This window comes from Nannospalax galili, unplaced genomic scaffold (assembly GCF_000622305.1).
Source record: "Nannospalax galili isolate Female #2095 unplaced genomic scaffold, S.galili_v1.0 scaffold781, whole genome shotgun sequence".
In the NCBI taxonomy this organism is placed as follows: Eukaryota; Metazoa; Chordata; class Mammalia; order Rodentia; family Spalacidae; genus Nannospalax; species Nannospalax galili.
Genome location: NW_008346898.1, coordinates 3,287,885 through 3,314,173, shown reverse-complemented (window position 1 = coordinate 3,314,173; position 26,289 = coordinate 3,287,885). Strand labels below are relative to the sequence as shown.

Sequence of the window (26,289 nt, the reverse complement as noted above, 5' to 3'; positions counted from 1 at the left end):
ATAGACATGATTCACACCTAGCAAAGCGATCCCATTTGTTCCCAGGAGTAAGCTTAGGGTATGAGTATTCTAAGTCATCTCTTTAGGTTAATCACATCTCCCGTCTCTCCTCCTGAGCTAGATAAGCAGCAGCTGCTTATGTCAAAAATCAGTCATTAAGCTGTTTGCACAAGTCCGAGTCAGATTCATGCATTAAAAGAAATCGAAACCCAAAGTCAAAATGGTGCTACTCCCTTCTCATCTCTCTGGTTTCAGAATTGGACACAGACATTAGGTTAGCAAGAAATAACTTAAGAGGCTGGCTTTTGAGACAACAGATGCTTTATTCACCAATTGGAATCACCATCCAAAAGATAAAGTGTCACTTCAGTTGACTCATATAAGCACTGTCAAGAGTAAATGCCTACTGCCCAGCATCACCATGGGTAACTTTATAATTGAAAGAAAAAGTTCAAAGAGGGGTGAGATGGCTCAGCAGGTAAAGGTGCTTGCAACCAAGCCTGACAACCCAAGTTCCATCCCCAGGACCCACACGGTAGAAAGAATCAACTCCCACAAGGTGTACTCTGACCTCCACATGTACCATGGCATGCACAAACGCGCGCGCGTGCGCGCGCACACACACACACACACACGTGATAGAGCTCAAACAGCTTGGTAGACTCTTGACTAGTGGCAACTGGACAAGGGCTGTTAACTATTATTCTTTCCTTTCTGTGTGGTTTGCACTGGAATATGTTTGCAAAGACAATGGGGACGAAAGCACCAAGAATACCTGCTTCAACAGCTGTTTGTGGGGACAGGGCAAGTACAGGCAGATATTCCCTTACATTTGCTTATTTGGTTCCACTGGCTTTGTCTTGTCAGGATAAAAAAGAAAACACTCTCGCACCTGCAGCTGCTGGCCCAGGCTGAGTACAGACTCAGTGACGTGATGCGGGAGTCACTGCTAGAAGACCAGCTTAGTCCTGTCCTCACAGAACCCCACCTCCTTGCCCTGGACCGCAGACTCCAAGTCATTCTCCACACAGTGGAGGACTGCGTAGAGGCCCATGGGGAGCAGAATGTCATAGCTGACGACCCAGTACAACAGTGGGCTCCAGACTCTGGCCAGGCTAACCTGACAAGCTAATGTCTGCAAGGGTGACACCTCAGCACACATCTGGAGCCAGCGATGAGTGCTGGTGTGCCGGCCACTGTTTCCTCACTCTGAGTGCTGGAGGACCAGTCACAAGCTCAGGGAGGTGGCAGTCACGCTTCAAACAGCAAGAGGGATCCACCGAGCCTCATCTTTACCCTTGGATGGAGGTCACTGCTTTTACAGTGCGCTGCTGGGGCCCTCTGTCTTCCCAGAGGGCCCCTGCTCCATCAAGGCCACAGACAATCTTCTGAACACACTGGGAAACCTGGATCTGGGCCAGGCTTGGAAGGTTTGGAAGCTCTGTTCCCAGAAGAGTTTTAACCACAAGTCAAATAAAAGGACAAATGGATACTGGCTTCCTCCAGATTCTTACTGTATATACAACATAACACCTGGACCACATAAAACATCTTGCATATCTCAAGCAGACCTAAACTCTGCAAACGGTTAACTCTCACACTGATTCACATCAGACTCCATCCGTTCTGCTTGCATTCTAGTCCCAGGCTCCATTTGAATATAATAAGCCCTACTGGCTAGTCCAGTAACTTCTCAGAAATACAAAAGGTAGCTATCAAATAGAGAATTGCTCAGAAAAGAGGTGTTTCAATCTGAAGTCTTACCAACTGAGGGGCTGGGGATGTAGCTCGGTTAGTACAATGCCTGTCTGTCTAGCAGGCACGAAGCCCTGGGTCCATCCACAGCACCACATATAATCTAGGTACAGTGGCACATGCTGGTGATGTCAGCATTCAGGAGATGGAGAAAGAAGGATCAGAAGTTCAGGGTCATCCTCAGCTACATACAAGTTCCAGGCCAGCCTGGACTACAGGAGAGCCTGTCTCCAAACAACAAGAAAAAAGTTATCAGCTGAAATAACATCAAGTACATCAAAAAACTGCCAGCCAGTAACAACTGGAAATTTGGGTGACAAACATGAAGGAATGCACAGGTCAGGATGGCATGGGTCAGGCTGAATAGGCACATGAGCCTGAGTAAGGCCAAAAAGAGGGGCAAGGGTCTACCACAAGCCAACCACGATCCCCTTCCCCTAAATCCTGGCACTCCCACAAGGAGCAGGGCTACTCAAGACGTCCTTCCCTGAGGTGCTGGCCCAGGGAACATACCCCTGACAAGGGGATCCCATCTCTTCGTCTTCCTATGGAGTTGCTGGTATCATGGGCACTCATTTAACAGGAAGCTTTGATTCTTATTCCGTGCAGTGAGCAGTCAAGGAAAAAGAAATGACTTCATCAGAACCCTGTCTTTTGAGGAAGGCCACAGGCTCATACAGTGTGAGGAGAATAAGAAAAAGCATCACTAAAAGGGAACAAGGTCAAGAACTAGACATGTCATCAAAGACTTCTGCAAAGGCAGGACAAGTAACAGGAATAGTGTTTTGATTCAGTTCTCCGAGTCCGATGTAGTCCAGGCTGGCCTTCAACTTGCTACTGTAGCCAAGACTAGCCTTGAACTCTTGATCTTGTTGCCTCTGCCTCCCACGTGCCTGGATTATAGGTATGTAACACCATGCTCAGCTTGCAATGTTGTTGAGTCACCGCACATTATGGATACATGACCCCCAAGTCCTGTTTCCCTACTACTAAGCCTAAAGTCTTACCATGTCCCAGACACTTTACCAACCTCAGCATCTACACACAGGTTTTTAAACCACCTGAACATGCAAAACCCCCTACCTACCTCCAGTGAGCAAGGAAGAAAACACAGGCTCTCAGAGAGATTAACTAAAACCACAAATTATATGGTGAGACCTATTCCAAAATCCACAATATCACACCCAACTTAAGAAGTTCTGTTTTGTTGGCTGGAAAAAAAAATTAAGGTGAGTGTGGTAGCTCATACCAGCATATCCCAGCCCTTGAGAGACTGAGACAACAGGGTAAAGATCAAGGTCAACCTGGGCTAAAAGAAAAAAAAAAGTCTCTCAAGCAAGCAACTCTTAACAGAGGACTCTTAACCCCACAGCCTTCCTTATCCAGGGTGGCCTTTAATGAGTTACAGCTTCCTGCACCATCCGCTCTTTCTAATTTTTCCTCTGTGGAGGAAATCACACAGCAGAGTAAGTAAAAAAAATATTCAGACATACGTTCAAAGAAAAGCAGAGTTTGGGATTTCTAAACCAGTCCCAGAAGGGTGAGCGACAGCTGCAGCCCACATGCCCCCTTGACTACAAACTAGTTTGTCAAAGTTCCATACAAAAATTCTGCTATACTTTTCAAACTGATAGTAACTGAATTTGACTATGGCATCTCCAGTGTCTATACACTTTAACATTTCATTTTTCAAAACTTTCTTCATTATTTTATGTGTTATGTCTACAAATGTTTTGCCTGCATGTAAGTGCACCTGTGTCTAAACTGCCCATGGAAACCAGAAGAGGGTGTCTTATCCCCTAAAACTGGACAGGTGTCAGATGCCATGTGGGTGCTGGAATTCGAACCTGGGTCCTCTGCAAAAGCAGCCAGTGCTCTTAATGACTGAGCCCTCCAGCTCCACATTCCATTATTTTTTGACTAAACTTAAAAAAAAAAAAAAAGACCATTTCTACCAGAAAACAAAAACACCTAATTCTCAGAACTATCAAGTTCTTAGGTTTTCTTCTGAACCATTGCTCAACTTCCCATGAAAAAACATCCTGCATCTACATGAAAACCTTCCATGTTACCCTACAGCAAACAAAAAGATGACAGACAACACACGGGCTCTGAATCGATGGAGACGGCTTGGAGGGACTCACTGCAGCATTCTCAAAAAGCTGGACAATTCAGGTCTAAAGACAGTCAAATCATGTGGCAGTCTTGAGTCCTCTAAAATCACCACAGACTGACTGGTAGATTACCATTGCTGCTAGGGGAAACAGAAGGTTAGGATCCTAGGACACTAGTTGAATTGTCAACCAGTCAGCACAGTCTTACTTTGTGTGTTAAACATGCCTCATTTTATATTGTTAGTTCCTTACCTTGCACTCTCAGCCAAAAGAACTCGGGCCTGTCGGGAGGCTCATGCCTGAACAAAGTCTGCCTACTAGACGTAGGATATACCCTTCTCACATTCAGGAACACTAGCCAACACATCATAGCTGCAGCCTCCAGACATTCTAAATAATGAACTCATCAACTCTAGGCACAAAAACAAAAAATGTGGCACTAGGAAAACCAAAAAAGAGGACAAATTTATAGGTGAGGAAGAAAAAAAAAAGGCTGTAGACCCCATTCAGACTCAGCCTCAGCTGGGAGACCCTTGGCTCCTGTCCTGGAATGACTGCAGTGCTGCGGGCAGTGCAGTGATCCGGGGGCTACAATTACATTTCACTAGGCAGGCACACTTACTAAGTGCAGAATCCATAGATAATGTGGAACAACTGATCTAAGCTCTCCATCTAGTGGCAACTTTTTAAATCATAGCATTCCTAAAAATGGGCAGAATTTTTTTCTATGCCAAAACCCTACAACATAAGAAGGGAGAGATTTGATTCTCCTTCTTTGATATCTTTAAGGATATCAATGAGTGTCAAAGACCATCTAAGAGTAGCCAGCCAGGGCTTAACGAAAGGTCAGAAGGGTCTAGTTCCCTGTGGTTGGAGATTAAGCGTACTAGAAAAATAGACACAACAGTTATGTCATTTCAATTTTACAATTTGAGCACAACATTAAAATTAAACGTTGAGGGGCTAGAGAGATGGTTCAGTGATTAACAGTACATACTGGTCTTGTAGAGGGTCAGTGTTTACTTCCCAACACCCTTGTCAGGCCTGAGTCCAGCCCTATGGGCTCCAACACCCTCTTCTGACCTCTGCCAGCACCCACAAAGTGGTATACACTCACAAAAACAGACACATAAATACGATCCCAAAATCTTTTTAAAAATGAGTCTACACGGGCTAATGTCTTAAGGGGAGATGAAACTATGTTGAGGACTTTCTTCAGTGGTCATCTGTCCTAAAAATGGGCAGATGGGTTGGTCCTCCAGCAGGCGCAGTACAAAGCAGAAGCAATTAAACCATGTGCTTCTAGTACTTATCTCCAACTTCACAGCACATGAAAATACCTGCATCAGTACACCAGTTAGCATGATTAACGTCCTCCTCAGAAACCTGAGGAATAAGCATCAGAAAAAAGGCTAGATATATGCAAGATAAACACACCTAAGCCTTATGCACATCTTGTTAATCACCATGCTAATGCACAAATGTTTCCCCAGTAAATCTGTCAAAGTCCCAAGACCACAAAACCAATCCATCATCTATGAAAAGGAAATACAGGCTTTTGACTGGATCTTTCCATTACTTGATAAGCCAGTTTTTGAGATCCACTCTTTAACAAACTGAATTGGAACATATGAAAAACAAATACATTACTTTTTCAAAACACTGACCCCAACACTCACTTTCACTCTTGCCCCCTAAACTTTCAGGGTAGACAGAAGAAAAGAAGGAAGAAAAACTGATTCATTTAAGAATTTAAATTATTTAATCTTCTTTATTACGTGACCTACCATTAAGACAATCTATAACACAAATAATAGTATTAGCACACACAGTATAATCAGACTAGTTAGTATCCAGGAAACAATCAATGGTCCTCTGGCCACCTACACGTTTTCATGAATTCACTCATCAATCCAGAGACAATAGTGCCTAAAGTCCAAATATCAACTAGGACAAATTGTGTCAATCGTGACCACACGGGCATTAAATTGCACAAAGATAAAGCTTTAAATGTGGTAATTTTTAAATTTAGACTTATCTTAAAAAGTCTAAGATTAAAAACTACAAGAGAGAATAAGCAGCAAGCCAGTATTTTGAGTAGAGCTCGTTTGGGAGAGCAGGGTAAGTCTATGTATACAAGAACATACGTACACAGAAGCTGCAATTTTATGGCCGTCTACATAACCCATTTAAGTACATTTTTGGCATTTAAACAAATATAAAATCAAGCTTTAAGCCAGTAACATAATTTTTATTTTTAAATATAAAAAAGATAGCCAAACACAAAAGTAAGTACAGAAAACCCTCATTTAATATAGATGATGGAAATGAAAACTGCAACAAGGAGGCTTTCAACGCCACACTAAGATGTAAATAAAACTTCTTTCCCAGATTTATACTGCAAAGTTAGCAACAACCTAAAAGCTTTCAAAAAAAAAAAAAAAAAGCCTACCATGACCAATTTAAATTACTGGGAAAGAGTAGGAGAGGGAATTATGCTTACAGTCACTCCCAAAAATAACCCTACACTATATATAAATCACAACAAAAATAAAAGTGCCTACATTAGACTGTGAAATCTTGTTTTAAAAAACAATAATAAAATAAACTGTTGGGTGTATCGTTGGAATAATGTAACACATAAGGCTGGAAAATACTGAAATACAGTTAAGACTCAAAACACAAGTTCAAGTAAACACAAGTTTACTGGGGGGAGGGGGCAGAGAAATTCAAGGATAGACAGAAAAAAGCAGGACTTTCCAGCAGGATGGCCTTTCAGACCACAATCACCCTCATTAACATAAAAGGAGGGAGAAAGATTTAAACCAAATACAAAGCTTCCCCAGGGAACTGGGGGGAGGGGGGAGGTGAACCTCATCTACCTGGTTCCTGCTTCATCCCCATCACCTCCATGGTTCTCTCCCAGGCTTGTTCCACTTCTATCTATCCTCAGCAAATCTATCTCCTGGAATCAGCTGCCTTAGGGCAGGAGATTACATTATAGCCACAAGAAGGACAAACATTAGCTAGAAGCTTCAGTTAACAATCAAGAGTGTAGGTCTGAAAGTCTCATTCACAATTCTGCATCTGATGATCAATATTTGGCACCAGCTGGTTAAGTTCTAATCATAATCGGTGAGCTGAGGCAGAATTAAATCACAACCCAGTATTTGCCGTCTACAATTTGATTTCAAACTTAAAAGGGAGGTATAGATAGGCACACCAAAAGTATTTCAGAGTTGGAAACACTAACAACATAGAAACAAAACCAGGCAAAGAGAAGGGGGTGAAGAACTTAACTAGTCATGTATCTGTCTGGTAATTAGCAAAAATGGGCATTTTTCAAACTTAAACTTGTTTAGTTACAGGCAGATGTCTTTCTACTACATTAAGATTTTTCTATATCCATTTTCTAATCCTTAAAGGTTAAAGAAATCATTTACTCTATAAAGAAATACAGCTCACATGGCCAGTCATAAATATGCTTTAGATGGAAAAGTTGTCACTTAAAAAACTCTTGCACTGTTACATCATGATAAATCACTGGTGCAGGGATCCACCCTCACCACAAAGCATGACACTCACTGCCCAGGCTGAACACTAACACTGCACAGAGAGAAGCAGTAACATCAAAATCATAGAATTCTATTTATTTGTAAATGAGCATTCAGTTATGCTCCAAATGAAAAATGGTGCAATAAAAGCAACTTTTAGTATAAAGAGACAAGAAGCTGTGAAGCCAGTGGCCACTTGGCGCTGCATCAGGGAAAAGAAAGCCATCTGCAAGAAAGAAGCATGGACTGGGGAGAGGAGGGAGGCACACGAGGCAGATCTCAGACAGACAGCGACACAAAACTGTTGTACTGCTGGATGTTTCGTTTGAGGATATCTGAGCATGGGCCAAGAACACGTTCAAATCGAGGTCGGTCCAGCTTAACGCACTTCAAAGGACCACGTGCAACCACCGTTGCAGCACGAGGGCGGTTCATCAGTAGAGCAATTTCACCTGGAAAGGGGCATCAAGAAAGAGGAGGCTAAGAGCAGGCTAAGAGGAAGTCGTTTCCTTTAAAGGGTGCACTTCGGAGAAAGAAAACAAAGAGTTGTCTACTTAGTTCAGTCCACACAGTATCTCACATAAAAAAATTACCAACTAATAGACAGTAAGTCAGCTATTGCCACATGTGGTGGCACACACCTGTAATCCCAATGTTCATGGGATGTCTGCAGGTAGGATAATCACCAGTTAGAAGCTGCCTAGCTACACAGTGAGTTCCAAGCCAGTCTAGGCTACACTGTAACAAGCTTGGGCCTGCATCTATTAACTGAGAAAAGCAAAATCTTACACTATGTCTCTGAGAACCAAAAAAATAAAAAAGAATACAGGTTAAAAAATTTGCCAGGCAGGCCTATAATCCCACTACTTGGGAGGTTAAGCAGGAGACTGCAAGTTTGAAGGTAGCTTGCACTGGATCATGAGGCCCTATCTCAAAAACAAAAATTCAGAAGACAAAAATGAGCAAAACTACATTTCACTAAGAGACAACTTAAATCAGGCATTTGTTGTCAGGGAATTTAACATACCAAAATAATCAGAAGGCCCCAGTCGTCCCACTTCAACAAATTCTTCATTTTCTGACCGGCGTTGTAGCACTGCAGCTGTCCCCTATAATAAAAACCGCCAAAAAGCTAATCAGATAGCTCCTAACCCTGAGTAGTATTTTAAATATCCTGTGCACAAAGGTGAAGAAAAAGGATTTGGTGGTTATTTCAACTTGTCTATGTTCATATGGTCAAAGACGCCTGAGAAGGTAGTCATTCCAAAATCTTTTATTTCAGTTTAAACAGCATCCCCTGCTAGCCAGGTTCTTACCAAGCTGAAGTACTTAAAAGAAAAGAAAGACTCAAGTTAGTAAACTCTACGTAGCAGACCAAACTCCAGCTTGCTGCCTTTTCTGCAAATGAAACTTCATAGGACTACCACTCATCATTTAACTCTTCTATGGCTGTTTCTGCACTATGGCAAGAGCTGTCTCTCAAGCTAATTAGATCTGCTTGGCAAGCAAGATTATTTGCTCTATGTTTCAGATAACACAGTAACACTGAAAAGTTAAATCATTACCCAACAGCCCAAATACTTGCATTTTAAAAACAATGGTGCAGAAGCATCACAATTTGTAATACTAAATGGTTAAAGTGTTTTTAGAATGTTAGAGAACAGTTTCACTATTCACTGGAATAGTCTAGGGCCTTTCCAGAATGACTCAAATTCATTTAAAACTGTAATAGCCTAGCAGAAAGTCAAAAAATTCCATTTTGAAAGTAAAGATAACTTTTAAATAAAGCTGTCAGGTATTCTTTAAAACTAAAGCTACAAACCAGAATTAACTACCCCTTCCCTTTACTTTATAAAGAATCAAACACAGGATTGTTTACCTCTAAGATAATGAAGAACTCATCCCCCGGTTCTCCCTGGACCACAATCTTCTGCCCATCTTCAAATTGAACAGGTTCCAAAGCATCAGCTACTGTGAGGCGTTCCCACTTGTCCAAAGACTCTGAAAGACACGAATCAAAAGAATTTCTCAAGGCATGTAGTATTGCTAAAGAATTTTAAACAAACACAAAGTTTCCAGAGACTCAACCAAACAGCATCCCATTCACCTCTAACTACAGTGTTCCAGACTAAGCACGGCAATGGCACTGGTTCTCCTTTACCTCTAGTCTCCACAGGATCTCAGATTACCTGTAGATGACCCTCATCCTTACTTTACTCACGACAGTTTATATCAAATGCACACGACGGAAAAGGAGTAAGAAAAATGTAATTAATACTTAGTCCTGAATACTGTTATCAAGCAAAGCAAATCTACAACTACAGTACCCATATTAACAGTTTTACCATCCACATTTTTCCAAAGGTTCAAAGAATAACTTATCCATTTAAATCCTCAGTTGACTTTACTTATAAAACTTAAGTGGAACTAGCAAATGACTTTTGTTCCCAAGACCAAACTAATATTTCAAGACACTAAGCAAATGTCAAATGGTAAATAAGCAAAAAGTCAAATCACTCTTACCAAACAATTGCAGAGAATTGTCATATAAAAATGATCACCCCCTACCCCCACGGAGAATAGGTTCTAACATCTCCCAATCTACATTAACAAAACCATTGTTGGGAATACTCCACAGACACAATGAACTCAACCACTCAGAGAAACAGAGAAAACTGTGAATGTGTACAGTACGAAGGACACCAGCAGCCCTCTGTTCTTCAGGGGAAATAAGCATATTGATGTCTTCAGAAAGCTTTCCCCAAGTCTAGTCAATTCTAATAAAGAGGTTGGTCCTATATTACAAGTTGAGAATACTTTAAAATTTCTATTACCATACCTACACTGTCAAAAACCCCATACAATTTTCATCACTATTAGCAAACAAAACATATATGAGGAAGCTAGATGACTTGCTTTGGTTTGGTTTTGGTTTTTGTGGCAGGGTCTCTCTGTAGCCCCAGCTCACCTAGAACTCGCTACACAGTCTACACTGGCCTCAATCTCACAACGATCTGCCTGCCTCTGCCTCCCAAGTGTTGGGATTAAAGGTGTGCAGCACCAGGTCCGGCTAGAGGACTTTCTATGAAATGTAGAAAGCTGTGCCAAGTATCATGAACACTTCAATTTAACTTTGCCATACAGTTTTCCAAAACTCACCTAAAATAGACACTTTACTAAGGAATTCTTCATACATCTTTCGCTTTCTCAGTGTGCTTCCCTGTAAATAAACAAAGAAAGTCATATCCAAAATAGAGGTAATTATCACACAATGCAGTGAATAAGTTTCAAATAAACTAAAACAAATAAATACAAGCTTGTCCTTGTTGCTTCTTCACTTGTGATCATTTTCTTTGTACTCAAGATGGCAAGCAGCTGCTCAGCTTGATTAAAACGCTCCCTAAAACATGTCCCTAAAAAGAACACCAGGTCTGAGGCCAAAGTACACAGCTCTACCAAGCATGAAAATGTCAAGCAGTTCTCTAAAAAGCAACTAAGTAATTAATATAGGAGACTGCAAGACTGTAGCTGACTAGGCTATCTAGAATCTTCCCCACAACCTCTCAAGCAGAGAAATAAAGTGCTGCCACTCACAGTTGAGACGGACAAGAGATAGACCCCGCACTCCTAAACTTCACTAAGCTTACAAAGCCATACATACATCCTGAACACTCCAGACCCCATCTAAGGTTATCTACAAAGTTTATTCAATATATTTTAATGGAAGAGAAAAAGAATACACAGTGCTTTATGATAAACTTTCCTCACATGGTAAATGACCTCACTCACTCCCTCCCACCCACCCCCGGCAAAACTCATGATCTATGTAAACTTGTGTGTGTGTGTGTCTGTGTGTGTGTGTGTGTGTGTGTGTGTGTGTGTGTGTGTGTGTGTGTATACTCAGTTGTTTACAATATTTTTTGAAAAAAAAGAGGACATGAGATGGGAGTGGGACATGATAATGCCCCACCATCAGGCCCAAGGACGAGAGGAGGGAGAGATGGACATGATCAAGATACACTGTTAAAAATGTTATGAAATTGCCAAAAACAGAAATATTAAAAGAAATCCAGAAAATTTTCAGTTATCAGACTACATATTCTTCATAAAAATTTATTTTAATTGTGTGTGTGTTTGTCTGTATACAAGTACAGTGCCCATGGAATAGAGAAGAGGGGGAGAATGTGCTCTTAACCACTGGGCCATCTCTCTAGCCCCAGACTGCATATTTTGAAATAGCTGTAAGGGCACCACAAAAACTTAAGAGACCCATTCAGAATGGCCAATGCCATTAGCTGGGACTTACACATCTGAAGCTCATCTGTAAGATTATCATAAATCTTGAGGAGAATGTCTCAGTGGGCTTATTACTCTGTTCATTCCTCTACTGAGGCGCCAGAGATGACGTGACATATGCATTACTTCCAGTTTAGAAAAATGGATTATTTCTGAATGGTCTTAAATAACCCTATGCACTTAAAACCAGTCCAAAAAGGGGAGATAGAGAGATGGCTCAGTAGTTAAGAGCACCAGCTGCTCTTGCAAGACCTGGGTTTGGTTCCTAGCACCTATATGGCTGCTAACAACCATCTATAACTCCAGTTCCAAGGGTTCCTAATCAGTTCCTGATGCCCTCATCTGGCCTCCATGGTCACTGCACACACATGGTACACATACATACATGCAAACAAAACACTCTTGCACATAAAATAAACCAACAACCAACCAACAGGCAATCTATGGTGGGTTAAGATTAGGTAAGATTCGCCAACTGCCAAATGAACAGACTTCTAAACATGAGCTGACCATTACGTCTGTACCACGTTTGTGTTATTTCCTTGACAAACTTTTCTTCTAATTTCACTGTCTCAATGTAACACTGCTAACCTAGGCTTAATGCTAAATACTCAACCATTAGGAGTAGGAATACTCATTTAATTTGATACTATTTAAACAGTAGTTGCATAGATCAGAAAAAGCTAAACCTCGACAAACTCTCACCATAAGGATTCTTCGATAACTGTCTCGGTCGATACCCCACAGTTTCACATTTGTCTTTGCTTTGACAGTGGCTGCTCTTGGTGTTCCATAAATCAAAGCAAGTTCTCCAAAGCTCCCTCCTTCCCCAACACTGGTTGCCCATTCATTGTTGACATAGACCTAAAATGCAATGACGTCAGAAAGCGGGTTCCTCTGTATATGCAAATGTATTAACTTTCAAACTTTCCTAAAAGCTAAGACTCCCAAACCTGTTTCAAACAAGAGTACATATACTATGTCTACAGAGCACAGCAGAACAAAAGCACTGGCTTCTGACAAGTGAAATGGCCAATTATCTGATCTGATAAAAGTGCTCTATAGGGATAAGGAGATAAAATGTTCAGGCAAGCATTAACATCAAATGATATACATTTACAGAATACAATGCTGAGCATTGTGCAAAGCATTTTATTTGCATTATGTCAATGACTTTTCCAATAATCCTATGAGACTGATGCTATTTTTATCCTTTTTCACTTGTTAGGAAAAATAAAACTTAGCAAATTAAAAAAGCTGTGTTTAGTGACACCCTTAGCTTGCTTAGTTCACAGGATACACATACTTCTGAACTGCTACCCCAGCCCAAAGCTGTAAAGTACATGTCTAGATGGACAAATTACCTTTAAAACATTTGTCATAAAAATATTTGGAAAAGGTGTTGGCAGAACTGACATATATAGCCCATAATCACCAGCCCTTGACAAACACTATGCTTAATGCTTTAAGAAAAAAAAATAAAAATAAAAATTATCAACACATTTCGCATTTTTGCTATTATTAAATCTTACATCCATTTCTCCTTGGTCAATCACATAGAAGTTATCCCCTTCATCACCTAAAATAAGAGTTAAAAAGTAATGATTATTAAAGAAAAAGCACATGATCAAATTAAGAAAGTTTCCTGAGTGAAAAAGGACATTAAAGAAACATGCCAAATGATCAAATTAATAGTAAATCCGCATGGGGAGATATTAAAAGACTAAACACTAACACAATCTTTAAGGGAAAAAAAAAATCTAGCAACAGAGCTAGGCATGGTGGCGTGTACCTTTAATCCCAACACTCAGGAAGCAAAAGGAGAGGCAGAGGAAGGCAGGTCTCTGAGAGTTTAAGGCCTGGTCTCTATAGTAGGTTCTAGGCCAGTCAAGACAACACAGTGAGTCTTTGTCTCACCAAAAAAAAAAGGAAAAAAAATTCTTTTTTTAAAACATGAAATTTATCACTTCTTTTACTTATTTCATAATAACACCTTTTAAAATTGTACATTTTTTAAAGCCACTGACAGGACCCATGAGATGGTTCAGCAGGTAAAGCTAGGGGGTAAAGGTGCCTGCCACCAAGCCTGAAACCTAGTTCTGATCCCTAGGACCCATATGAAAGAAAAAGAGAACAGACTCCCATAAGATGTTCTCTAACTTCCACACGAGCTCGCTCGCGCTCTCTCGCTCTCTCTCTCTCTCTCTCACACACACACACACACACACACACACACACACACACACACAGAGTCTCTAAATATATTTAGTCAGGCATTGTGTCAAAAGGCCTTTAATCCTAGCAGAGGCAGTTCAGCTTGTTCTACGTAGTGATTCCTGGCCACCTGGGGCTACAGGGAGACCCTGTCTCAATATAAATAAATTAATTAATTAAATAAAAATTAAAAAGGCAATTAACTAAAATATTTTTAAACCACTTATGTGTACAAAGTCATTAACTGCTGTGGCATGTATAAGTACTACAAACAATTAATAGCAAAATACAAGGCTGCCACAAAAATGGGAAAATATAGTTTATGAAAACCCATGAAAATGTCAAGAATAAGAAAAAGACATCCAAAAGATAAGATTCATGTTAGCCCACAGGGCAAAAACAATTACAACCTGTAGGAGGCACAGAACATCCAACAGACGGGCTGCATGATGTAGAATGTGGGTGGCTTACTCATGTATTTTATCTTAAATATGGTTATTAATCAATAAAAAAGACACAGCTTGTTCTGAAGTTCTACACAATAGACTTTTTCTTTAACAGTGACTATAAACAAAAGTTAACACAGGAAAACCAAGTCTTTAACAAAAGCTTTCTTTTTAACTTAGGACAACTGATAATTATAAAAAAAAAAAAAAAAGAAGACTCAATAGTGTAAGAGAAGGAAATGAAACCAAAGAGAAAAACAAACTCCAATAAAACAAAACCAAAGCAATGTTCCAGTCTCACCTTCTCTCCATAACCACACCACATGTCAGCAGCCCTTACCTTGCTGAATAACAGTCTCTCCAGCAATAAAGGAGACTGGGAACATGGCATCAAAAATGTCACTGTAAGACAGAGGAGGCCCAGCATTAGAATCACAGGTCTCCTCTGTAGACTTCAAACATTAACCTTAAATTAAAGCTCTTAGATTTTCAGTCCTGATTATTACTGAACAACTAAGAGTCTAAACCTTGCAACAACGACAAGTTTGGGACTCCAGCCTCTTGGGAAAGCAGTTTGTAAAAAGAAACCTGTACCAACCTTCTCTCATTGTCATCAAGATGTGAAAACAGCACATTCTTTTCGATGGCCTTGGCTAAAGCAGCCATTGTCTTATAATCTTTTGGTATAACCTAGAAAAAAAAATGAAGGTCAAATGAAAATTCTATAAACCAGTTATTTCATGTTTGCAACTTGTATTTCAATTAATGCCAAGCCACACAATGGTGTTTAAACAAGGGTGTTTTGGAGTTAAATATTTTCACTACAACACACTTGTACTATCTTCGATTCACAAAGGACTCAACAAATCCCCTTACCTACAGCCAGGCTTTATATTTAAAGGCCAGTACTTGGTTCCAATAGCTGAACAAACCAAAAACATTTTGAAAAAGGTCATTTTTTGAGGCAAAACTTTAGCATTTTATAACAATTAGTCATTTTTAAAACCATGATCTTATAGTACTATTAGTCTCTCAAGCAGCAAGTGCCTGGGATTCCGTTTCTCCTGAAGGCCAACAGCTAACTCAAATGGCCGGTGGGCTGAGAAAATGCATAATGGAATGAATTAAAACTTGCAGGATAGAAGGTTAAAAGCTAAAACATGAAGCCGGGCGTGGTGGTGCACACCTGTAGTCCCTCAGCACTTGGGAGGCAGAGGCAGGGAGATCTCTGTGAGTTCAAGGCCAGCCTGGTCTACATAGTGAGTTCCAGGACAGCTGGGGCTACAGGGAGACCCTGCCTCAAAAAGACCCCCCCAAAAAAAGCTAAAACATGAATTATACAGTATCAAGAAACTGACACCATGAATTAAGAGAAAAAGGACACTGCTCCTTCACTGCACAACAGCGTGGAGAAGAGCAGCCAGGAAAATGCAATTACACAGTGGTTTATAGGTGCCGCTGTTTTCTCTCCTGACACTATATTACAGAAACCTGCTCCTCAGGACAAAGAACTGTCCCTTTTTCTTTATACAGAACCTTTACTCATTAAAGGAGAGCAGCTGACCACCAGGTGGATCTCAGAAATATTTCCCTGCTGCTTAGACATTAAAACTACCTTTCGAACATAGGATGCAGCATCTTCCTCCGTGTAAACTTCAGCGCTGATAGCACCTCGTCGCCGGCGACCCTTCACCACTGGGTTAGGGGGAGGAGGAGAGATTTCATCCTCCCTGGAGTCTGTGCGATTACCAGTTTTCTGTAGATTCTGAATCTGTTTTGCCTCCTCCTGAAAGAGATTGTTAAGACTCTAAAGCTAGTATTCTCAAATTCCAGTGACAGTTCAAATTGGATCATTTCAAATCTCTTCTAGTACCAAAAGGGAAAAATTTTTCCAAACTCTGCGTGCATGCAGTGTAAAGTCTGAAAACAAACACCCTCAAGACCCTCTGTTGACGAGTTCCATTCCGTACTAATAGGCAATGCCATTAGGGTATCAATCTGATTCACGTAAAAACAGACCAACTATTATTATTCTTTTTCACTCTAAGAAAAAATAAATTCTTGGTTTAAAAAAAGTTGTTAGACCTGAAAGAATACAGACTGTGTTTTAAGCCAGCCATGGTAACACACACACCTTTGATCCCAGCATTCGCATTCAGGAGGCAGAGGCAAGTAGATCTCTTGAGATTGAGGCCAGCCTGGTCTATAGGTCTACACGGTGAGTTCCAGACCAGCTGGGATTACAGGGAGACCCTGCTGCAAAAAGACCAATGGAATGTCACCCGTGTTAGAAAAAATAAACAGCTCATAGAACTGGGGAGTTAGCGCAGACAGTAAAGTGCTTTCTGTGTAAGTGTGATGGATGACCTGAGTTTGATGCCCCAGAACCCACAAGAAAATGAGGGATATGGCATACACTTGTAATCCCAGCACTGGGGAAACTGATGAGACAGTCCAGCCTTACTGGCCAGCCAGCCAGCCTAGCCAGCAAGCTCCAAACAATGAGACTTGTCTCAAAAAAACCAGGTGGGTAGCTACTAAGGAAAAAAAACAAGGATGTTTTCTGACACACACAAACCACCAACATACACACACACACACACACGCAAACGCACACTATACACAAGCAGAAAAAAATAAACTGCTGTTTTAGAAATTTTCTATAAATGTCCATATTATACCTCCAGAAAACTAGCTGCATCTAAAGGCAGCAAATGGGGTAAGAAGACCTTTTACTGTTACACCCTTTTATGCCTGCAGAATTTTGAACAGTGACTTTAAAAAAAAAAAATCTGTGTTTTAGAAAATTCACTTTATTTTCATTTGGGTAGTACCAGTGACTAACTAGTAAGACTTCCCTTCCCATATTAACACAGAACTATAAAGCTTAAGTCTTTCCCAAGTTTGAAGTTTAAAAGCATTAAAAAAAAAAATTCTACCCCCCAAACTAGCAATTGTCATTTCACAAAAATTTCATGGGAAAAGAAAGAAAATCCAAGTGAGAGGCTAGCGAGACAGCTCAGCTGGTAAGGGGCCTGCTGTGCAAGCATGTGGACCTGAGTTCAGATCCCAGGACCCATGAAAAGCTGAGTGTAGGTGCAAATATCTGTACAACCTAGTTGAGCAGGCAGACAGGCAGATCTCATAGCTCTCTGACCAAATTCTGCAGCCAATAAATGAGCTCCTGTCTCAAAGGTAAGAGAGCAACAGTTGCCTGACATCAACCTCTTGCCTCCATATGCAGGAGTAAGCATGTGCATGTGTACCTACCCCCACACTCACCCCCACGGTTCTCATGAAATCTCATTTGGAACTGTATTTTGAAATAACAAAACAGCCTGATTTTAACATTCTCAAGGATTCCAGTGACTCTATAAAACAGCAATGCGAATATAATCTAATCTTGATGACTCAGAGCCATTACTGAGATCATCACTTTCCAGTATGTACAGTGACACTTTTTTTATATCCTTACTCTGCTGTTGTCAGCCAGCTGTCAATCTCTTCAGCTCTTCTGCTTATGAAAGCAAAAACAAGACATCTTGTGTCTACTACTGGTTAGTGGTGTGCTCTTCATTCTTCCGTATATGCTCTGCACTAAATCGAGCTTGATACGCTCAATCTTTAAGTTCAAATTCTGTTCCCACCACTCTCTTAAATGAACGTTTTCCTAATTAGGCCTTGTTATCGTTCTCTGAGGTAAACTTCCCACCCCAATGACTTGAGGCTTAGCCATATGACGTGGTTGGGCCACAGACTCTATGTGGACATGTCACACCATGCACACTACTGTGGTCTGGCTCTGCTGGCCTTGGGCTTCTGATCTTTCTCTGCCTTGAGAACAGCAAGTCCTGTAACAATGGCTGTTCTTTCCTCAGAACAAGATACACAGTAAAGACAAGACAGGCTGAGCCCAGAATTACACATGACCAAGAAATACACCAGCTGTTTGGCAAAGTAGTGGAAATTTGGGGGCTGCTATGTTGCTGCAATACCTAATTACTACTATGATTATACCTGTTATTTAACTTCCCTTAGTTTCAACTGCTGCATTTGTAAAATGGGGGCAGCAACCTACCTCACACATCTGAAATAATGAATATTTAAACACAGTGCTTCAGAGTATTTGGCACAAGGAGACACTCAAAAGTAGTAGGTAAGAGTCTTATCTACCAGACAGCAAGCTTCTAATAAATACATGCATAAGAGGACTCAAGTTCCAGACACATGATCTGAATTAAAATGTAGACGTTTTCAGAAGACCAACTCTGATTGTTTTATGGTGTATTTCTTCAGACTTAATAACTGAAAGTTTCAGAAACATAACTCCTGGGTAATGGAGAAAGAAGGGATAAGAATATGACAGTTTATTTTCAGATATAAAAATGAACACTTGATATATGAAATAATGACCTGTTAAAAGGGAAAAAAATCTACGTAATTGAAAATCCAGCTACATATATTCAAGGTACAGAAGAAGAATTTTAATATGTAACTCTGGCTGGGGGTGGGGGGCGGGGAAGGCCATGCACATTAAGTCTACAATCCCATCTGTACAGAAACCTCCTTAATAAATCTTTGCTTTCCACCTTGGTCAGTCCTTAAACAGTCCTGTGGTAAATACAGGCTTTGAAATTAGCACCATATGCTCAACACTCCCTATAAAAAGACAGGCACTTAATGTCTCACCAGCTTAATCCCCTCATTTGATGATTTCTATTGATGTCCAAAGAAGAGGGATCACCTTACCATGACCCATTTCAGAACTAGATCTCCAGGAACGCACTTGATTTCAAAGCAGGGAACACTGGTGGCCAGGACTTCCATTATTTAGAAATTGCTTAAGGAAGAGAAAGCCAGAATTTCTACTACAATTCCAAGACAGCAAGGCTACATTCAGAGGGATCCTTAGTAGTTCTGTTTTTTTTCACCCCACCAATTATTCTAATCATGGTACTAAATACTAATTTTTAAAGTTTCCTAGAAAACAGTGTAAGACACGCGCTACTGAGCCACCAAAACATGTAAAGACTTTAGTGTACAGATTCTTTTCTATAAAATTTTGGATAAGAAACTATTCAATGTGAAATAATGCAAATGTTTCTACTGTACAATTAGGCATCACTCGTCAATCAGAAAACATGCCCCACCTGCCTCATGATCTTCCTTTAAAACCTCAGTATGCACAAGAAAACCTGTATATTCATCCCAGTGACTTACCAAAGCAAATCGTATCTTAAATACTTAAAACATTTGATGATACAAACTTTTTCAGCCATTACCTCCTGAGAGAAGTACACTGAAGCTCTATCCAAGAGGCAAAATCATCACTGTTCTTAGAAAGGCACATACTGGGCAGGGCGTGGTGGCGCACGCCTTTAATCCCAGCACTCGGGAGGCAGAGGCAGGCAGATCTCTGAGTTCATAGTGAGTTCCGGGACAGCTGGGGCTACAGGGAGACCCTCAAAAAAAAAAAAAAAAAAAAAAAAAAAAAAAAAAGGCACATACTGTACATGTAGGTCACACTGACACAGCACGCAGATGCAACTACACAGAATAAAAACTGGAATAGATTTTGTTCTGGGGAAAGCAAGGCTAACTAAACTACAAATACAGTACAAATATGACAATCATCAGCTGTCTCTCCTCACTCTTCAGTTAATTTATCTAAGAGATTTTCTAACAGTAAAACAGAGTCCAGAATTTCTGATATACCATCCCAAGCTAGACTCAAATGTTTTATTATTCTAACTTTAAAAGTTGAGATAAATTATAAAAGCTTACCTGCTTTCCTGAGAAAAGAATTAATTACTTCCAACTATAGAATTTTGAATTTCAATTGCTGTACTACTTTTGATTGATTTTAACTACTAGTCAGTTTTAAGAACTAATTTAAACAATTAAAAAGGAACTGTATGAAAACCCTTTATTGCCAAGCAAAGAGCAGAGATTCACTTCCTGATCAATTCTGATTAAAGCTTTAGAAAGTACTACAAATGCCTTCATTGCATTTCTAATCTGAGCTTCTGCACCAGACATAGTCAGGATTCCTTTTCTCTTAAAAAGCTGTAAATGAAGAAACTCCAAATCTAACAATGTCAGGGTCACGGCATCACCTCCCCACATTTATTTTTACCTTCTCCAACCTCTCAAAGTATTCCCGAAGGAATGCCATGGGTCTCTCGGGTCGGACAGTGCACAACTGCACAATTGAATCCTTCAGCAGGGCCTGAATGTTGTGCTTCTGCACGTAGATCTCACACTCCCGGAGACTGCGCTCCTCCTCACTGGCGGCAGCACTGCCAGAAGCCATGGTTCTCTGCAGAGAGCACAGATGCTGTGTAAGCTGGAGAGCACACACACAGGCTGGGCCCATGACTTATAGGCAGCAAAGGGGACTGTGATATAAAGTATGTACATAATTTGAATTCTTCTAAATAAGTGTTCCACTTAGCTCCTACTGTTCACTCTGGGTTCTGTAAGCAGAATGAGGGCCTCTCCTCAGCTCCTGGGAGGAAGTGTGAGCCACTGGCCCTGCAGAGGCAGGCTGCTGAGAAGGCAGGCCCTTAAGGGAATTTCATTCAGTTCTCTCTTGCAAAAGAAACCATGATGACGTGGGAAATGTGTAAATGGTAAACAGGACAGAGAATCACAAGGGCACACAAGTCAGCTCTAAGTGTAGGCACAGAAGTGCAAGGAAGAACATCTAACATTCCCTTTGCGTAGTTCCTATCCCAGGAGCACAGCTAATGCACACAGCAAACCACCAGAGCAAAGGAGCCCATTAGCCAGATGTTAGTGTCATCACATTTTTGAAACACAGAGTCTGGGATGACTTTTAAAAGCAATCTTTTATTCCAATAATCTTTTTCTAAACTCCAGTCCTACATGGTAATACACTTACCAGTGGAAATTAAAAAATGAAAAAAAAGCCTTAGTATAGGGAAAAAGAACTACCAGCTACATTAAGATTTTCTTCATCTGGACAGGAATATGTTAAAACACAACAGTTTAAATATTAAGTTCAATAGATAAAGCTGTATTTAATGGATCTGAGGGTCAAACTACTTCATTAAAGTAACTAACCTTATCACAGAATCAAAAACTTGGTAAATTAACAGCCACTGTTTTCCTTCCAACTTCTAACTACTAAGCAATTAAGTTTAGAAAATGAGTTCCCCCTCCACTCTGCAAATGAATTCAACGCTTATCATTTTTCAAATTATAATGCACACAAAACCACTGAAATAAAACTGTACATTTAAAAGAAATGCCAGAATAAAGTGCTAGTCAGAAGCGTAATTCTCATTTTGTTTTGGCGGCTTTCATGATATAGGTCACTAAGCAACAGAGCAGGCTCTGTGACAAGCATAAACTAGAAACCCCAAAGAATGTGCTGTTAATCCAGAAATAAATATTTAAAAATTCATTTACTCGAAGATAGATTTGTTCTAATCACTCTTTTGGATCTATCAACTACATGAAACAAAAAGCTTCACCAAGAACAAGGCTAAAACAAATCTTTCACACCTCAGAGCATTCTGTCATATTTTAAGAATACCACCAATACATGCATTAAATTATCAGAAAACATTCTAAGACCCAGTCTTCAACTTAAGAAGACAGAACTAAACCTAAAATGTGAAAATGGTTTATGTAGTTCAAAGACAGAAAAGAGGGGCTGGAGAGATGGCTCAGGGGTTAAGAGCTCTCACAGAGAGGACCCCAGTTCAATTCCAAGCACCCACATGGCGCCTGACAACTATTGTTAACTCCAGTTCCAGAGGAATTCAAAACCCTCTCTGACCTCCTCAGGCACTGCACATGGGTGCACTTATACACATGCAGGCAATAATTACACGCATACACACATATTAAAAAAAAAAAAAAACAACCAAAGATCTAAAAGGCGGCACTGGTAAGGACAGTTCAGGAACAAACATTCCTGCAAATTTATGCAGTCACCATGTGAACCCCTAAATAATCAGACTGTACGGCCTTCATATTGTTAATCAGGTATGCCTTGATTAACTCCATCCCAACTACTCAGCTCCCCACCCCCAAATGATTTGAACGGCTTTTAAACATTGCATTGTCTCTATTCTGCATTGTCTTTTAAACATTGCATTGTCTCTATTCTGCATTGTCTCTATTCGTAAGAGGTGGGCCTGATTCTTTCTTTTGAAAAACCAGTCGTGATATAACTCTCTTTCGGAAGGATTCCACTGGAGGACATTTAAAAGGCATTGAGGAAGTGTGTCTGACACAGCCCGCATCCCCTCCCCCCGCCCCCGCCTCGGGGTCATCCTGGCCACTGTTGTGGAGTGGAGGGCGTCCTCACGCAGAGCCTTGCAGTACCCCAGCTGGGCCCACACGCAGAGCCGGATGGGTTCACGGGCGCCGAGTATTCTCGAGAGGAAGGACAGCAAAGTGCCCTTCACTGCACCGAGGCCACCGCCACGATCACTAAGGAAGGAACGACGACCCCCTCATCCTCTGCCAGGCGGAAGGCCCCAGCTGGGAGCAGAACCTGGGGAGCTGGGAGGTGGGGGGGCGAGGGGAGCGGCTCTGGAAACGGGGGGGGGGGGGGGGGGAAGCGAGCCCGGACAAAGGGAAACCGAGCTAGACTGACATCACCGTGCGGAGGCCGGAGGGCGGCGGTCCCGCGGAGGGGAGGGGAGGCTGGAACGGCAGTGCACACCGAGATCACAGCCAGGCGTCGAGAACGCCCAGAACCATGGCGGATCCGGGTACAACCCGAACTGTTGTCCTTCAGGAAGTGGGGGAGGGCGAGGCCGCGGCGCGCGGGGGCGGAGGCGGCCGCCGAGCCGAGGGGAGCAGAGGGCCGCGCCAAGCCTCGGAGGGCCGCGGAGTGGGGCGAGGTGTGGGCCCCGGCCGGGGGCGGGGCAGCGGGGAACCACCGCAGAGCGACGCCCCGGCAGCCTCCGGCCTCAGGCCTCGCGCAGAGGGATGCCGGCTCGGCCCGGAGGCGCCAGGCCTGCGCAGGGGGTGCGGCTGTCCCCCCGCAGCGCGCTCCCCGGGACGCCATCTTGGATCGCTCCCTCGACCCCCCCAGCGGACTGCGGGGCAACGCGGCCGCCGGCTTTCCGGGACGCCAGCGGACCCCACTCACCTGCGGCCGGGCGGCGGCGGGCGCGGGACGTGCACTAGAAGCGAGGTTGCCGAGTGCCGGGCGCGCTCAGGATCCGCTCGCAGTCTCACTCCACTCAGGGGTAGCGGCTCACAGCAGCTCCACCGGAAACGAGCCGGCCTCAGCCAATCAGTGCTCGGCTGCTGACGTCAATGCGCCTCGTTCTGGCCAGAGCGGTCACCGTGGCAACCTTAAAGGCACAGGCGCCTCAGTTCCTCCACGCCCCCGCCTCACCCCTTGCGCCTCGCCCCTTGCCCCTCGCCCCTGTCCCCTCGCTGTTCTTTGCCCATCCTACCACGTCGCGTATCCGCAGCCTTTCCTCTCTCGCGTCTCTTCTTTCCAGTCTCCCTGTCCTTGTTGCTCTTTCCCTTCACCTGCCCCCCTCCCTTACCTGTCCCTGCGTGTCTCAAGTCCTCTAGATCCTTCTGCTCTTCTGTCCCCGTCTGTGCTCTCCTGTGATCCTCCCGGCGCTCTCACTCCTGCCTCCCTTCACGCCTCTGCCTTTTCTCCCCCCCTTCGACCCCTCCTCCCGAGGACCCACGTGGGGCGTCTCTGATGACAGGTGGGCGACTCCGCCCTAGGTCCTACAGTAGGGTTGGGGGTGGGATGCAGGCGGGGAGGCTCCGGCTGTTTTCCAAGCCTGAGAGGAGGGGGAGGCCCTGGCCGATTTGCAGCAGCTGAGCACAGGCAGCGGATGCTCTGGGATGCGCGTGCCGGACAGCGCATCCTGTGCTGGCCCTGGACACCCGGGACTTGGGCTGTCATCCGGTCCAGGAAATCTGAGCCCTGTCAAGCCTCTGCCTGGCTTTTCTGACTGCTCTCTCCTCCGGGCGCTCTGAACACTTGGAGGCCCTATGCGGGAAAAGACTCCCGAGGAGGCCCAAGTTCTGAAAATGCTCTCTGACATCCTATCGTGTTTGACTGACCAGCGTTTGAGAAATACAAAATGTGCAGGTCCAGTCAGTCCTTGACGACGTGAGAAATCTCAACTGCAGGAAAAACCTGGGGAAATTTGGAGAAAAGGCAACTTTATTCCTTCAGCCATTTTTTCCCGCATGAGTATTTAAAAATGAAAGCGGGTCAGTTTTAGACATAGGAAGTCGTTAAATGAATAAAGTCGCCTAAATAAATAAAGCAAGTAAGTAGTCTCTTGCAGAATGCTGATCTGCATGGCTGGAAGCTGTTACAGCCCTATCATTTTACATTTCTAGGGCTCTGTGTTTAGAAACATCATAGATTTAACACTTCATACCAGAAAAAGTAAAATCTCCATAATTTTCACATTGATCCTAGGTTGAGATTGTTTGACTAAATGATATTTTAAATTTTCACCTTTAGTTTTTCCTTTTTCAATGTAGCTATTAGAAAATTTTTAATAAATTTCTTGTGTCTCCCCTTGTATTTCTCCTGGGGAGCACTGTCTTATAAGCCTGTCTTTGACCTTGAGTCCTCCAGACTATGATAAAGGTTCTGATTCTTAGACTTTCTTTTATCTGGTTATGATTATCCAGTGTATTCTGGTAATCAGAGAGGTGTAGAAGGGACTTAAGAAGAAAGTTGCTCCCTTCACAGCCCCCCAGTATGTTGACCATTGGCTTTTTCCGGAGATGAGAGGAATGGGGGATTAAAGACAGAGCCTCAGTCATATAAGATTTCACCCTCACCTTCGTCAGTACAAAGAGAGACTGATAAACCGAGCGCTCAGCTGGCAAACAGGAGAGGCAATGTGATAGCACTGAGCAGGCCCGGTCATGCTCTGGGAAGAAAACACTGCAGATAAATCTGAGTTTGGTTTCAGGCTCTGCCATCTCCGGTAATTGCCTTAATCTCCGTGAGCCTCAGTTTCCTCCTTATTAAAAGGATAATCGGGACTGTGTTGACATTAACTAATATGGACAAAGGGAGACATGCATAGAATGTACCTACTGTGGCTGTGCCCTGTCCTAACTGCGGTAGACATAAGCATAATAACTCTATGATGTTGTTACAGAAAGAAATGGAACAAGAAGGAAAGTGGTTTACCCAAGGCTGTACAGCTAATGTGGTTCAAACCCAGGCAGTGATCATCAGTCATCCTCCTTTGCATGGCACACACACACACACACACACACACACACACACACACACACACTGCCCAGTACAGTGTAGAATACATTAGTTAAGAGTTGGTTTCTCATTTCTCACCCTTCTTAAAGAGCTAACCGAACTGCAAGGTTAAGTCTGATTGGTATTGTGTCCAAGCATTAGTGTTACTTTCCTAAGGCAGTTAAGCCACTGTGGAAGAAGAAAACAAGTGAGCTGGTGACATTGAGCCCGATGCTTGGAGTGACAGCTGCTTCCTTGCTAAGACCTGACTGTGTGTCCCCATTCAGCTGCATGCAGGCGTCAGTCCAGCCACTGCTGTTTCCTGTTTCAGTTGCACTCGGCCTTGTTCTAGCTGCCAGAATCTCATATGCTAGGGCTTTAAAGACAAAAAGGGAAATGGCCAGTAGATAGTTGAGCCAGGAGAGTTCACTGAGACAGCTGTTGTGAAAAACCCAACAGCCTCAGCGCTTTCCAAATGGTGCAAGTGTTCTTACAGTGCTGCTCAGAGAATCCCCACTTGTAAATTACACTGCAGAAATGACAGTTGTTCCAGTGTTCCGCCTCTACCGGTTCCCTTCTCCAGAGGCCCTCTGCCCGGGACCCAAAGGTCTGTTGTCTTTTGGCCTGTGTCCTTAAGAAGTTCATATTTCTATATTTCTAGGATAGTGAGTTTG

At 42.5% G+C, this 26,289-nt stretch overlaps 2 protein-coding genes across 4 annotated transcripts in view; one reads left to right on the top strand and one right to left on the bottom strand.

The window, feature by feature from the left end:
- The window catches only part of Fam20a (FAM20A golgi associated secretory pathway pseudokinase), an 82,026-nt gene extending 80,534 nt beyond the window's left edge, over nucleotides 1-1,492 (top strand). For both annotated transcript variants that reach the window (XM_029568403.1, XM_008843219.2), the window contains one exon: nucleotides 868-1,492. In XM_029568403.1, the coding sequence (XP_029424263.1) occupies nucleotides 868-1,132 (265 nt within the window). In that variant the 3' untranslated portion in view covers nucleotides 1,133-1,492. The remainder of the gene's footprint in view (nucleotides 1-867) is intronic.
- Nucleotides 1,493-6,271: 4,779 nt separating this feature from the next.
- Nucleotides 6,272-24,061, bottom strand: Prkar1a (protein kinase cAMP-dependent type I regulatory subunit alpha). 2 transcript variants are annotated; one of them, XM_008843217.3, is made up of 12 exons: nucleotides 23,922-24,061; nucleotides 23,513-23,720; nucleotides 20,516-20,698; nucleotides 15,995-16,165; nucleotides 14,978-15,069; nucleotides 14,720-14,781; nucleotides 13,252-13,298; nucleotides 12,425-12,583; nucleotides 10,583-10,643; nucleotides 9,303-9,424; nucleotides 8,451-8,532; nucleotides 6,272-7,875 (listed from the first exon to the last, which is right to left on the bottom strand). In XM_008843217.3, exons 3-12 carry the CDS (start codon nucleotides 20,690-20,692, stop codon nucleotides 7,703-7,705), a joined length of 1,146 nt encoding a protein of 381 aa, XP_008841439.1. In that variant the 5' UTR covers nucleotides 20,693-20,698; nucleotides 23,513-23,720; nucleotides 23,922-24,061; the 3' UTR covers nucleotides 6,272-7,702. The 2 variants fall into 2 exon arrangements, with proteins under 2 accessions (XP_008841439.1, XP_029424228.1); XM_029568368.1 differs by lacking the exons at nucleotides 23,513-23,720; nucleotides 23,922-24,061 and adding an exon at nucleotides 23,012-23,153.
- Nucleotides 24,062-26,289: the final 2,228 nt, after the last annotated feature.